Source organism: Lithobates pipiens, unplaced genomic scaffold, assembly GCF_037356315.1.
Source record: "Lithobates pipiens isolate NorthernLeopardFrog02 unplaced genomic scaffold, aLitPip1_a1.2 Scaffold_7, whole genome shotgun sequence".
Lineage (NCBI taxonomy): Eukaryota > Metazoa > Chordata > Amphibia > Anura > Ranidae > Lithobates > Lithobates pipiens.
In genome coordinates, this window is record NW_027507892.1 from 2,523,910 (window position 1) to 2,536,774 (window position 12,865).

At 46.4% G+C, this 12,865-nt stretch overlaps 1 protein-coding gene across 8 annotated transcripts in view; it reads right to left on the reverse strand.

Annotated features, from left to right (window-relative positions):
• LOC143959302 (myocyte-specific enhancer factor 2A homolog) overlaps nt 1–12,865 on the reverse strand; it is a 282,757-nt gene that overhangs the window by 16,351 nt on the left and 253,541 nt on the right. For 5 of the 8 annotated variants that reach the window (XM_077467986.1, XM_077467990.1, XM_077467991.1 and 2 more), the window contains 2 exons: nt 6,930–7,114; nt 2,877–2,900 (listed from right to left, as the gene is read on the reverse strand). In XM_077467986.1, the coding sequence (XP_077324112.1) occupies nt 2,877–2,900; nt 6,930–7,114 (209 nt within the window). The remainder of the gene's footprint in view (nt 1–2,876; nt 2,901–6,929; nt 7,115–12,865) is intronic. The other 3 variants (XM_077467989.1, XM_077467992.1, XM_077467993.1) reach the window with 1 other exon arrangement.

Consider the following 12,865-nt stretch of genomic DNA (forward strand, 5'->3'; position numbering starts at 1 on the left):
ACATTCCAAAGATATGCTGGTAAGTTCATTGGCTCCTCTCTAAATTGGACCTAGTATGTGCATGCATGAATGTAAGTTAGGGACCTGAGATTGTAAGGTCCTTGAGGGCAGGGACTGATGTGAATATGTAATAAATATGTAAAGTGCTGCATAAATTGACAAGGCTATATGTACCTGTAATAAATAAACAATATATAAAAAAAGATTTTATATTTGATAATAATAATAATATAAAAGGCTGAACCTCACATCTCTGTATGCAATTCTACACAGAACCAACAGAGGGTAGTATTGTACTGATGTTACCAAGCAAAGACGGCACATTGATGATTTCAGTATGGAAGATAACAAGCATTTAAACCCAACAAAAAAACAAATAAAAAGGCAGCCTGCATATGTGAGAGAGCTGAACGAGGAAAGCATACATACACACATGCAAGCATTCCCATATGAACTTTCTGCTAGGGGGGCAGGCTTTGACATATGCATGAAAAACATAAGAACACAGTGTGCGCCACACAAATACTATATAGCAGAGCATGCCGCATGCAGCCCAGCGCGTTGTGAGGTTGTGATCTGTGAGCGGTAATTGAAATGGCAACGCTGACTATATTTGGCCAAAGGCACAAAGCTTGTTGCTTGCTCATGTTAGGAAAAATACCAAGATAATAATATTGCAAGGCCATGAAATTCTGCCAAAAGCTTTTTCTGAGAAAGGGAAATCTAGTTAATGCGTTGAGTAATTTGTGATAACAGTATCATAGTAAATTGTATTATAATCTAAAATAAAAAAAAAAAAAAAAAAAAAAAAGATTGAATGAAGGTTTTTTTTGTAGTTTCTTTGATCCTCCAAAATAAAGGTTAACCATCCTTCTCCTCTCCTCGCACTTTCCAAATACCTATCTCTTCCCTCAAGTGCCATAGGACTGGAGGGTCTGGGGTCTTCATAAACGCTCTTCCCCCAAGTATCATCAGATTGGAGGGTCTGGAGTCTTCATAAAAGCTCTTCCCCCAAGTATCATCAGATTGGGAGGTGTGGGGTCTGCACAAAATCTATTCCCCCCAGGTGCCATCAGATTGGAGGGTCTGGGGTCTTCATAAAAGCTCTTCCCCCAAGTATCATCAGATTGGAGAGTCTGGGGTCTTCATAAAAGCTCTTCCCCCAAGTATCATCAGATTGGAGAGTCTGGGGTCTTCATAAAAGCTCTTCCCCCAAGTATCATCAGATTGGAGAGTCTGGGGTCTTCATAAAAGCTCTTCCCCCAAGTATCATCAGATTGGAGAGTCTGGGGTCTTCATAAAAGCTCTTCCCCCAAGTGCCATCAGACTAGAAGGTCTAGGTTCTTCACAAAATCTCTCCCCCCCAAGTGCCATCAGACTAGAAGGTCTGGGTTCTTCACAAAATCTCCCCCTCCCCCCAAGTGCCATCAGACTAGAAGGTCTGGGTTCTTCACGAAATCCCCCTCCCCCCAAGTGCCATCAGACTAGAAGGTCTGGGTTCTTCACGAAATCCCCCCCCCCTCAAGTGCCATCAGACTAGAAGGTCTGGGTTCTTCACGAAATCCCCCCCCCCCCCCCAAGTGCCATCAGACTAGAAGGTCTGGGTTCTTCACGAAATCTCCCCCTCCCCCCAAGTGCCATCAGATTGGAGGGTCTGTCAGATTGGAAGGCCTAAGGTTAGTACATAATCCCCCCCCAAGTGCCATCACACTAGAAGGTATGGGGTCTGTACAAAACCTCTTCTCACAAAAATCCACCAGACTGGGGTCTTCAGAAAGTCCCTTCTCCCACGTGCCATCAGATTGGAAGGCCTGGGGTTGGTATAAAATGCCTTCTCCTCAAGTACAATCAAATAGGGTCTCGGTCCTATAAGAAAAAACAACTCTTATGCCCCATACACACAGTCAGACATTCCGACCACAAAATCCGTCAGATTTTTTCCGACGGATTTTGGCCGAAACTTGTCTTGCATACACACGGTCGCACAGAATTGTCTGAAAATCCGATCGTTTGGAAAGTGGTGACGTTCGTTGCGTACAACGGGACTACGTAGAGGCCAATAGCCAATAGCTTTGGTCTCGTAATTTGATCTGAGCATGCGTGGCACTTTGTCTGTTGGAATTCTCTACACACAATTGGAAGAAGTCTGACTGGATTTTGTTGTCGGAAAATTTTAGATCCTGCTCGCAAACTTTTTGCGTCGTAAATTAAAAGTCCGATAGAGCCCACACACGATCGGATTTTCTGACAATCTAGTCCGATCTGACTTTTTCCGCTGGAATTTCCAACCGTGTGTATGGGGCATTACTCCAAGTGCCATCAGATTGGAAGGTCTGGGGTCTATACAAAGGCTCACAAGATTACAATACGGGAGAGGTGGAGCTGGACTCGGGATGGGCAACAGAAATCATTCACACATTACTAATAAATATAACTAAAGAAGTGCGAAGAGAGAGCTCCGAGGACTCCGGCTTGCTCTGTGTACATAGCAGACTGCTGTCTGAGCCCTCCTGAGGAAGATGAGATCATTCACAGCTCTGACAAGAAATGACCTCACCAAGGATGATGTAACCTCATTGAAAGACAAAACAGTGAAGAGCTCCTGTACTAGGAGACTTGCGTATCTGAAAGGATGGTGATAGGGTAGTGCAGGGTGGGGGGATAGACACAAAAAAAAAAAACACAATGTGCATGTTTTTATCTGATGTTCCCCCTAAAAAAAGCAAAACAATAAGCAGATCCTCCACAGAAACAATGTACCCATCTCTTGTAATTAGTATCAATGTCAAGAGATCTTTTCAAAGCTTGCAAAGATTTTAAAGGGAACATCAGAATTGGTTATGTAGATGTGTCTATGAAGCACACACGTCACTCACCAAGTCTAATTCATCTTCCTCTGTCTGTACGGGAGTGAGGAAAAGTACAGATATGAAGGTTACAGTGTACAAGGATACAACCGCCACCATCAACCCATAGCACTGCTGTTTACAGAGAATTACATTGCACAGTATACAGTTTCCGCTACTATGACAGCATATAGTGAGGCCCCCGTTCAGATTTTGCGAAATGGGATCGAACGTTCCTACTATGCAATTTTGACATCATGATTTTCACATAATTCTGCATATCACACAGGGCAGCCCATTAAATTGATACCATTGATGGGGAACTATTCCTCCCATTGACACCAATGATGGGGAACTATTCCTCCCATTGACACCAATGATGGGGTGCTATTCCTCCCATTGACACCAATGATGGGGTGCTATTCCTCCCATTGACACCAATAATGGGGTGCTATTCTTCCCATTGACACCAATGATGGGGTGCTATTCTTCCCATTGACACCAATGATGGGGTGCTATTCTTCCCATTGACACCAATGATGGGGTGCTATTATTCCCATTGACACCAATGATGGGGTGCTATTCCTCCCATTGACACCAATGACGGGGTGCTATTCCTCCCATTGACACCAATGACGGGGTGCTGTTCCTATCATTGACACCAATGACGGGGTGCTATTCTTCCCATTGACACCAATGATGGGTTGCTATTCTTCCCATTGACACCAATGACGGGGTGCTATCCCTCCCATTGACATCAATGATGGGGTGCTATTCCTCCCATTGACATCAATGATGGGGTGCTATTCCTCCCATTGACACCAATGATGGGGTGCTATTCCTCCCATTGATACCAATGATGGGGTGCTATTCCTCCCATTGATACCAATGATGGGGTGCTATTCCTCCCATTGATACCAATGATGGGGTGCTATTCCTCCCATTGATACCAATGATGGGGTGCTATTCCTCCCATTGATACCAATGATGGGGTGCTATTCCTCCCATTGATACCAATGATGGGGTGCTATTCCTCCCATTGATACCAATGATGGGGTGCTATTCCTTCCACTGACACCGATGATGGGACACAATGCCTCATCACTAATATTAGTGTGAGGAATAGTTTATTCCCACTGACATCTGGGCATTTTGCAATCATACTGACAGACCAAGTCACCCCCCCCCCCATTTATATAAAAAACAGTAAACCTTTGTTTTGAAAGTTTGGTGACCCCTGGTACAAGAACAAGAAAATTACACATATACAATATCTCACAAGTGAGTACACCCCTCACATTTTTGTAAATATTTTCATGTGACAACACTGAAGAAATGACACTTGTCTACAATGTAAAGTAGTGAGTGTACAGCTTGTATAACAGTGTAAATTTTCTGTCCCCTCAAAATAACTCAACACACAGCCATTAATGTCTAAACCGCTGGCAACAAAAGTGAGTACACCCCTAAGTGAAAATGTCTAAATTGGGCCTAAAGTGTAAATTTTTTGTGTGGCCACCATTATTTTCCAGCACTGCCTTAACCCTCTTGGGCATGGAGGTCACCAGAGCTTCACAGGTTGCCACTGGAGTCCTCTTCCCCTCCTCCATGATGACATCACAGAGCTGGTGGATGTTGGAGACCTTGCGCTCCTCCACCTTCCGTTTGAGGATGCCTGGTCAGTCCATCCCCTTTACCCTCAGCTTATTTAGCAAAGCAGTGGTCGTCTTGGAGGCGTGTTTGGGGTAGTTGCGGCCCAGTCTCTGAAGGGAGGGGATCATGCTCTGCTTCAGTATGTCACAGTACATGTTGGCATTCATGGTTCCCTCAATGATCTGTAGCTCCCCAGTGCCGACAGCACTCATGCAGCCCCAGACCATGACACCCCCACCACCATGCGTGACTGTAGACAAGACTTTGCACTCCTCACCTGGTTGCCACCACACACGCTTGACACCATCTGAACCAAATAAGTTTATCTTGGTCTCATCAGACCACAGGACATGGTTCCAGTAATCCATGTACTTAGGCCTCTTTCACATGGCCGATCCATTCAGGTCCGCCTGTCAGTTTTTCAGGCGGACCCGAGCGGTGGCTCCATTGGATAGGTTTAGCTGATGACAGACACTGCGGTCCGTTGTCATGCGATCTCCCATAGGGGAGAGCGGCGCTCTGACAGGTCCGCCCCTACGCAGTGTGCAGAGATGGACCTGTCATCTTCCTGCTCAGCGGGGATCGACAGATCGATCCCCGCTGAGCAAGCGGATATCCACGGGGCGGATCAGCACTAATCCGCCCCGTGTGAAAGGACCCTTAGTCTGCTTGTCTTCAAACTGTTTGCGGGCTTTCTTTTGCATCATCTTTAGAAGAAGCTTCCTTCTGGGATGACAGCCATGCTGACCAAATTGATGCAGTGTGTGGCGTATGGTCTGAGCTCCGACAGGCTGACCCCCCCCCCACCCCCTCAACCTCTGCAGCAATGCTGGCAGCACATACATACATCTATTTTCCAAAGACAACCTCTGGATATGACGCTGAGCACGTGCACTCAACTTCTTTGGTGGACCATGGTGAGGCCTGTTCTGAGTGGAACCTGCCCTGTTACACTGCTGTATGGTCTTGGCCACCATGCTGCAGCTCAGTTTCAGGGTCTTCTTATAGCCTAGGCCATCTTTATGTAGAGCAGCAATTCTTTTTTTCAGATCCTCAGAGAGTTCTTTGCCATGAGGTGACATGTTGAACCTCCAGTGACCAGTATGAGAGAGTGAGAGCGATAACACCAAATTTAACACACCTGCTCCCCATTCACACCTGAGACCTTGTAACACTAACGAGTCACATGACACCGGGGAGGGAAAATGGCTAATTGGACCAATTTGGACATTTTCACTTAGGGGTGTACTCACTTTTGTTGCCAGCGGTTTAGAGATTAATGGCTGTGTGTTGAGTTATTTTGAGGGGACGGCAAATTTACACTGTTATACAAGCTGTACACTCACTACTTTACATTGTAGACAAGTGTAATTTCTTCAGTGTTGTCACATTTTTTTCTTGGGAGAGTGCATGTGTAAAAGAGGAGGTTTAATCCAGTCTTCTCTGATCCTCCCCTCCTTCCACTGTCCCCTAATAATTTCCTGATAACACAGAGTCTATGGAGTCAGGCTGCACATGCTCAGTTTGGTGCATATTGCTAGAGAGGTTGTTTTTTTTTGCATGTGATCAGCACAGGGCCAATCGTCACTGTCCACACAGAGGGTCAGGGGTCTTGCAATCTCACGGGACAGGGGTCTCAAACTGATGGCCCTCCAGCTGTTGCAGAACTACAATTCCCATGAGGCATTGCAAGACTGACAGTTACAAGCATGACTCCCTTAGGCAGAGGCATGATGGGACTTGTAGTTCCGCAACAAGCATTAATCAGTGCTTAGCTGGACACAGCTAGCAATCACAAGCCCCTAACTGCTGAAGAGAAAAGATATTTATCAGTTTATATTTACAAAAATAATTGCATTTCCGTGTTCTGTGTACTGTGGGAGACCAGATATAGAATGCAGGGCCCTGGGTTTAGCAACACTTTAATGCATTGACTGCATTAAGGTAAAAAATGTTTACATAGCATTATCACCCCTCACCACACCTTATACATACCAATGCCCTCACTTTGCTGAGGCAGCAGGAGTCATTGGCTCCCGCTGCTGTCAGCAAATCCTGTAAAGTAGGGGGCAGGGCCAAGCTGTGCTGTCTATAGATGCAGGCAGAGCGGCTCGGTACTGAGCCCACAGATGTGCCACCATAGGAAGCAGCTTCGTATGGTGGCACACTGAGAAAAAGAGGAGCCAGGTGGGGGACCCCAAAAGAGGAGGATTGGGGCTTCTCTGTGTAATTCCATTCGTTATTTAAAAAAAAGTACTTTACAATCACTTTAAAAATCATTAGGACAGATGTACCTGCTGGTAATAGTAAAGTATCAGTATAGTAGGTGGCTGCACCTCAATGCTGGCCTCTTGTTATAGGGATACAAAGGTTGTATAGCTACTGTACTGGTCAGCCTAAACATACAAATATAAAACGTTTTCCACTCACCAAAGGAGGCATCATTCCTTTACTGGAGGGAGGTATGACTACACGCAAGTCTGGCTTTCGGCTGTTCATTCCAAGATTGCCCCCCGGAGGAGGAGGGGATTTGGTGGGCATCACTTTTCCCAGTGCATTTCCACCAGCTGGGCCAAGCAGGCTGGGAGAAGCCCTCTGGTTTACAAACCCATTACCTGGACAAGAAAAAAAAAAAAGCAAAACATTTTATATCCAAAATTAAAATATCTTATCAATTATTAAAGGCGCTTATATAGCGCCCTCAATTTATGCAGCGCTTTACGCATATATATTTTGTACATGCACATCAGTCCCTTTCCTCAAGGAGCTTACAATCTAATGCGAAGTCCCTTACTCATACATACATTATATTCCCAAAAGTATTGGAACGCCTGCCTTTACACACACACACACACACACACACACACACACACACACACACACACACACACACACACACACACACACACACACACACACACTATACACACACACGAACTTTAATGACATTCCAGTCTTAGTCCGTAGGGTTCAATATTGAGTTGGCCTGCCCTTTGCTGCTATAACAGTTTCAACTCTTCTGGGAAGGCCGTCCACAAGGTTTAGGAGTGTGTCTATGGGGAATGTTTGACCATTCTTCCAGAAGTTCATTTGGCGTCAGAATACCAAGATATTTTGGACAATTTCATGCTCCCAACTTTGTGGGAACAGTTTGGATATGGCCCTTTCCTATTTCAACATGACTGCACACCAGTGCACAAAGCAAGGTCCTTAAAGACTTGGATGAGCAAGTTTGGGGTGGAGGAACTTGACTGGCCTGCACAGAGTCCTGACCACAACCTGAGAGAACACCTTTGGGATGAATTGGAGCGGAGACTGCGAGTCCGGCCTTCTTGTCCAACATCAGTGCCTGGCCTCACAAATGCACTTCTGGAAGAATGGTCAAACATTCCCATAGACACACTCCTAAACCTTGTGGACGGCCTTCCCAGAAGAGCTGAAGATGTTATAGCTGCAAAGGGTGAGCCAACTCAATACTGAACCCTACAGACTAAAGCTGGATTCACACCTATGGTATTTTTAGTGCTTTTTTCATTATGCAGATTTGCACTACAGAACGTGTTCCATAGGAAACCATGTTACATGGACTGTAGTGCAAATCTGCAAAATGCAAAAAGCACTAAAAATGCATCAGTGTGAATCCAGCCTAAGACTGGGATGCCATTAAAGTTCATGTGCGTGTAAAGGCAGGCGTCCCAATACTTTGGATAATATGTGTATCTTAAAGTGGGGTACCCCCTAAAAAAAAAAAATTAAAAGTCAGCAGCTACAAATACTGCAGCTGCTGGCTTTTAAAGAGGAAGTAAACCCTTCCAAACAACTTGGACCTATAGGTAAGCCTAGATTAAGGCTTACCTGTAGGTCCAAGCAATATCTCCTAAACCTATATGGTTTAGGAGATATTTGCCCGAAAATGGGCACCGCTGTCTACGGCGCATGCGCCGTAGACAGCGGCGCGCAGGCGCACTAAATGCGGCAAATCCAAGAATGGATTTGCCAAATTTGTCGACTCCCGTGCGCATGCGCGGGAGTGACGTCATCGCGGCTTCGCCGTATGACAGCGGCGGGGCTGCGAGGCGCGACTCCCGTGCGCATGCGCGGGAGTGACGTCATCGCGTTTGCGTCGCTGTGATTCGTCGGAGCTGCGAGACGCCACAAGCAACATGGATGCGGCGGACTACAGGGGACAGCGGCGACTTCGCTGGCTCCTGTGTCAGGTAAGTGACACATAATGAGCTACTATGCGATGCATAGTAGTCCATTATGCTTTACCTTTGTAGGGAAAAAAAGAGGAAGTAAACCCATCAGGGTTTACTTCCTCTTTAATAATCGGACACTTACCTGCCCCAGGGTCCAGCGATGCGGGGGAACGAAGCCCCCCCCTCGCTCCCCGCTCCGCTCGCGGTGCCGTCATGCATACTGTGGGCACCCGGCTGTGGCTTCACAGCCGGGCACCCACTGCGCATGCGCGAGCGGCGCAGGGCGCCGTGATATGCCGTACAGTCACCTGGGACACATGACAGGTCCCAGGTGAATGTGCGGCGCGAGGGGAAGTGATGTCACCAGCCTGGGCAATGAGGAAGGCAGATTACGAGGGACCCCCTAGCAACCGGTATTTAGAGGTGAGTAAAAAATTTTTTTTTTGCCAATTATTATTTTTTTTTTTTTTTTACGAATTTTAAGCACTTTAAATTTTTTGGTGGCAACACCACTTTAATATGTTTTTAAATTAAATGCAAAACAGAATTCTTCCCAGATAAAAAAAAAAAAAAAAAGTCCAAGAAGTTTTGCAGAACATTTCTCTCTCAAAAGTGTTTTATTTCTAATGGTGCCAAATAGCAAACCAATGTGAATTGTTAGGAGTAAATTATTATGTTCAGTCTGCCAGTCAGACAGGCATCAGATCTTAATCTGGAAGGGCAATTTAGCGAAATCAGCCAACCGTCAGGATTGTCAAAGTAGCAACAATGAAGCACATAAAGTAACTGGGTAGATCACAGGGTTAGAACAGCTGGATCCATTCCACGACACCGCATGTCTGACTAATCTGATTACAAATCCCGTCAGATACAGACCTGCAGCATCTCATTTAAAATACTGCAAACCGTAAAGGTAAAAAAAAAAAAAATATATATAAATTATATATTATATAATATATATATATATATATACACATACACACACACACACTTACCCACTTCCCTGTAACTTATGCCCCGTACACACGATCGGAAATTCCACCAGCAAAAGTCCGATGAGAGCTGTTGGTTGGAAAATGCGACTGTGTGTACTACGCTCCATCAGACTTTTGCTAGCAGAATTGCGCCCATCAAAAGACTGAGAGCATGTTCTCAATTTTTCAGTCGGAAAAAGTTCTGATGGGAAATTCCGATTGTCTGTACAAATCCCGACGCGCAAAATTCCTACGCACGCTCGGAAACAAATTTGATGCATGCTCGGAAGCACTGAACTTCATTTTCTCGGCTCGTCGTCGTGTTGTACGTCACCGCGTTCTTGATGGTCGAAAGTTCAGAGAATTTTTGTGTGCCTGTGTGTATGCAAGACCGCTTGAGCGCAATCCCATTGGAATTCCGTCGGAAAAACCATCAGAGCTTTTTCCGACCGAAATTCCGATCGGGTGTACGCGGCATTACACTGGAAAAGATCAGGGTGAAAAAGTTTCCTTTTTAAAGGCTTGTGCCCCGTACACTCGGTCGGGAAATGTTCGATGGGAGCTTTGTGGCGGAAATTCTGTGTAGGCTCCATTGGACATTTTCTATTGGAATTTCCGTCAAACAAAATTTGAGATCTGGATCTCAAATTTTCCGACAACAAAATCCGTTGTCAGAAATTCCAATCGTGTGTACACAATTCCGACGCACAAAGTTCCACGCATGCTCGCAAACAAGCAGAAGAGCCGCACTGGCTATTGAACTTCGTTCATTTTTCTCGGCTCGTCGTACGTCACCGCACTCTTGACGTTTGCAATTTCCGACCAACTTTGTGTGACCGTGTGTATGCAAGGCAAGTGTAAGCCAACATCTGTCAGAAAAAATCCCATGGATTTTGTTGTCGGAATGTCCGATCGATGTCCAATCGTGTGTACACGGCATAACTCCACCTTTTGGACCATGTTACCTATTACCCCCGTACTTGTGGTGTAACAGGTTGCATACTGCACCATTGGCTCCTGCTACTGTCAATCAAATCAAGTTAGAAATAAGCAGGGGGTGTGGTGTGGCTGTGCCGCGCTGTGTGTCTATGGACGCACATAGCCTGGCTCGGGAATGCCCTCATATGCACGCCGCCTCAGTACACCACTTGTTATGGGGCACCCTCAAGGGAGGAGGAGAGGATAGCACCACAGGGGGACCCCTAAATAGGAGGTAAGAGGCCGCTCTGTGCAATATCCTTGCACAGAGTGGGCAAGTATAAACCTTTATTTTTTTATTTTTTTTAATCTAAAATGAAAAAAGGACTATAATATCATCCCTTTAAAAACGTAATATGGATATACTATATGCAAAGTAGGAGAAAGTTCTCTGCTCACTTTTCTTCATGTCAGCTTCAGTAGCAATGCTTAAAGTGTAAGTTCACCTTTTCACAAAAAATGAAAAGGTGAAACACCCTCCACACCCCCTTCCAGGTCTCTGCTGCACTTCTGTAGGTGATTAGCTGTCACTGCCCGCACAGCTGATGCATTGGTCTAAGGCTGTTTGAGTTCACAAGCAGGTGATTGGCTGCTAGGACCACCCTGCATCCTAACAACCAATCACCAGCTTGCAGCTCTCGCCCTCTGGCCAGACCTGCTGTACCTCCTGTCTTCCTCCCTGTCTGTAAGGTAGGACAGGAAGGGGGGGGGGCAATTTGAAGGGGGTTGAGGACAGTAAGGGGATCACTGAAAACTGTAATGGTGGGACTCAGGACAGTTAAGGGAAGGGGGTGGGAGTCAGGACAGTAATAGTAGATAGAAATTTGGGGGGGGGGGGGGACCGAGGACAGTAATGGGGGGGGGGGGGGAGACCGAGGACAGTCATGGGGGGGGGAGAGACCGAGGACAGTCATGGGGGGGGGAGGAGACCGAGGACAGTAATGGGGGGGGAGAAACCGAGGACAGTAATGGGGGGGGGAGAGACCGAGGACAGTAATGGGGGGGGAGAGACCGAGGACAGTAACGGGGGGGAGACCGAGGACAGTAACGGGGGGGAGACCGAGGACAGTAACGGGGGGGAGACCGAGGACAGTAACGGGGGGGGAGACCGAGGACAGTAATTGGGGGGAGAGACCGAGAACAGTAATGGGGGGGAGAGACCGAGAACAGTAATGGGGGGGGGGGGGAGACCGAGGACAGTAATGGGGGGCGAGACCGAGGACAGTAATGGGGGGCGAGACCGAGGACAGTAATGGGGGGCGAGACCAAGGACAGCAATGGGGGGGGGGGAGACTGAGGACAGTAATTGGGGGGAGAGACCGAGGACAGTAATTGGGGGGAGAGACCGAGGACAGTAATGGGGGGAGAGACCGAGGACAGTAATGGGGGGAGAGACCGAGGACAGTAATGGGGGGAGAGACCGAGGACAGTAATGGGGGGAGAGACTGAGGACAGTAATGGGGGGGTGGGGAATCGAGGACAGTAATGGGGGGGGGAATCGAGGACAGTAACGGGGGGGGGGGACACCCGCATGCATCTGCTAAAGTGCAGCACGTCTCTGTGGGTCAGGAACGCATGCAATTTCACACAATCCCCAGACACAGATATGTGAACCTAGCCTAAGAAGATAGGGGGGCTGTGATAATAAAGATCAGAGTCATCAAACAAACATGCGTTCCGGACCTCTGCTGGCAGAAAATTTTACGGACTTCTGTGAATTTTAATACCCCTGGTGTAGGGTGTTAGTTGACCCTTTAATTTTTTTTTTTTTTTGTGAAAGGGTAAACCTACCAGAATTAAACTCTGCTTACATTTTTTTTTTACATTTTTTGTTTTTTATGGGCCCCTACAGGTTTACGCCATATTGTGCTAGTATGCACATGTATTAGCACAATATAACAAACTTACCTGTCAAATGTTGCCCTCTAGTCCTTTTTTTGTTTGTTTTTTTCACTTTAATATCACTTTAAGATAGAGAAAGCTTTGCTTTTTTTTTTTTTTTTTGAGGAGGTGCTAAAAAATAACATTTACACAGGGTGCCAACCAAGCAGAAGGAGCACAAAATAGAACATTTTATTCCCTCTTAATTCTGAGGGATTGCGAAGTCCTGAGTCGAAGGTAATAACTTATCTAAAAAAAGGACAGTTGCTGGAAAACCGCAGCCTAAGTGCACCACAATCAACACATCCTGTGCTGGCCGTGGTGTGCAGGGCTG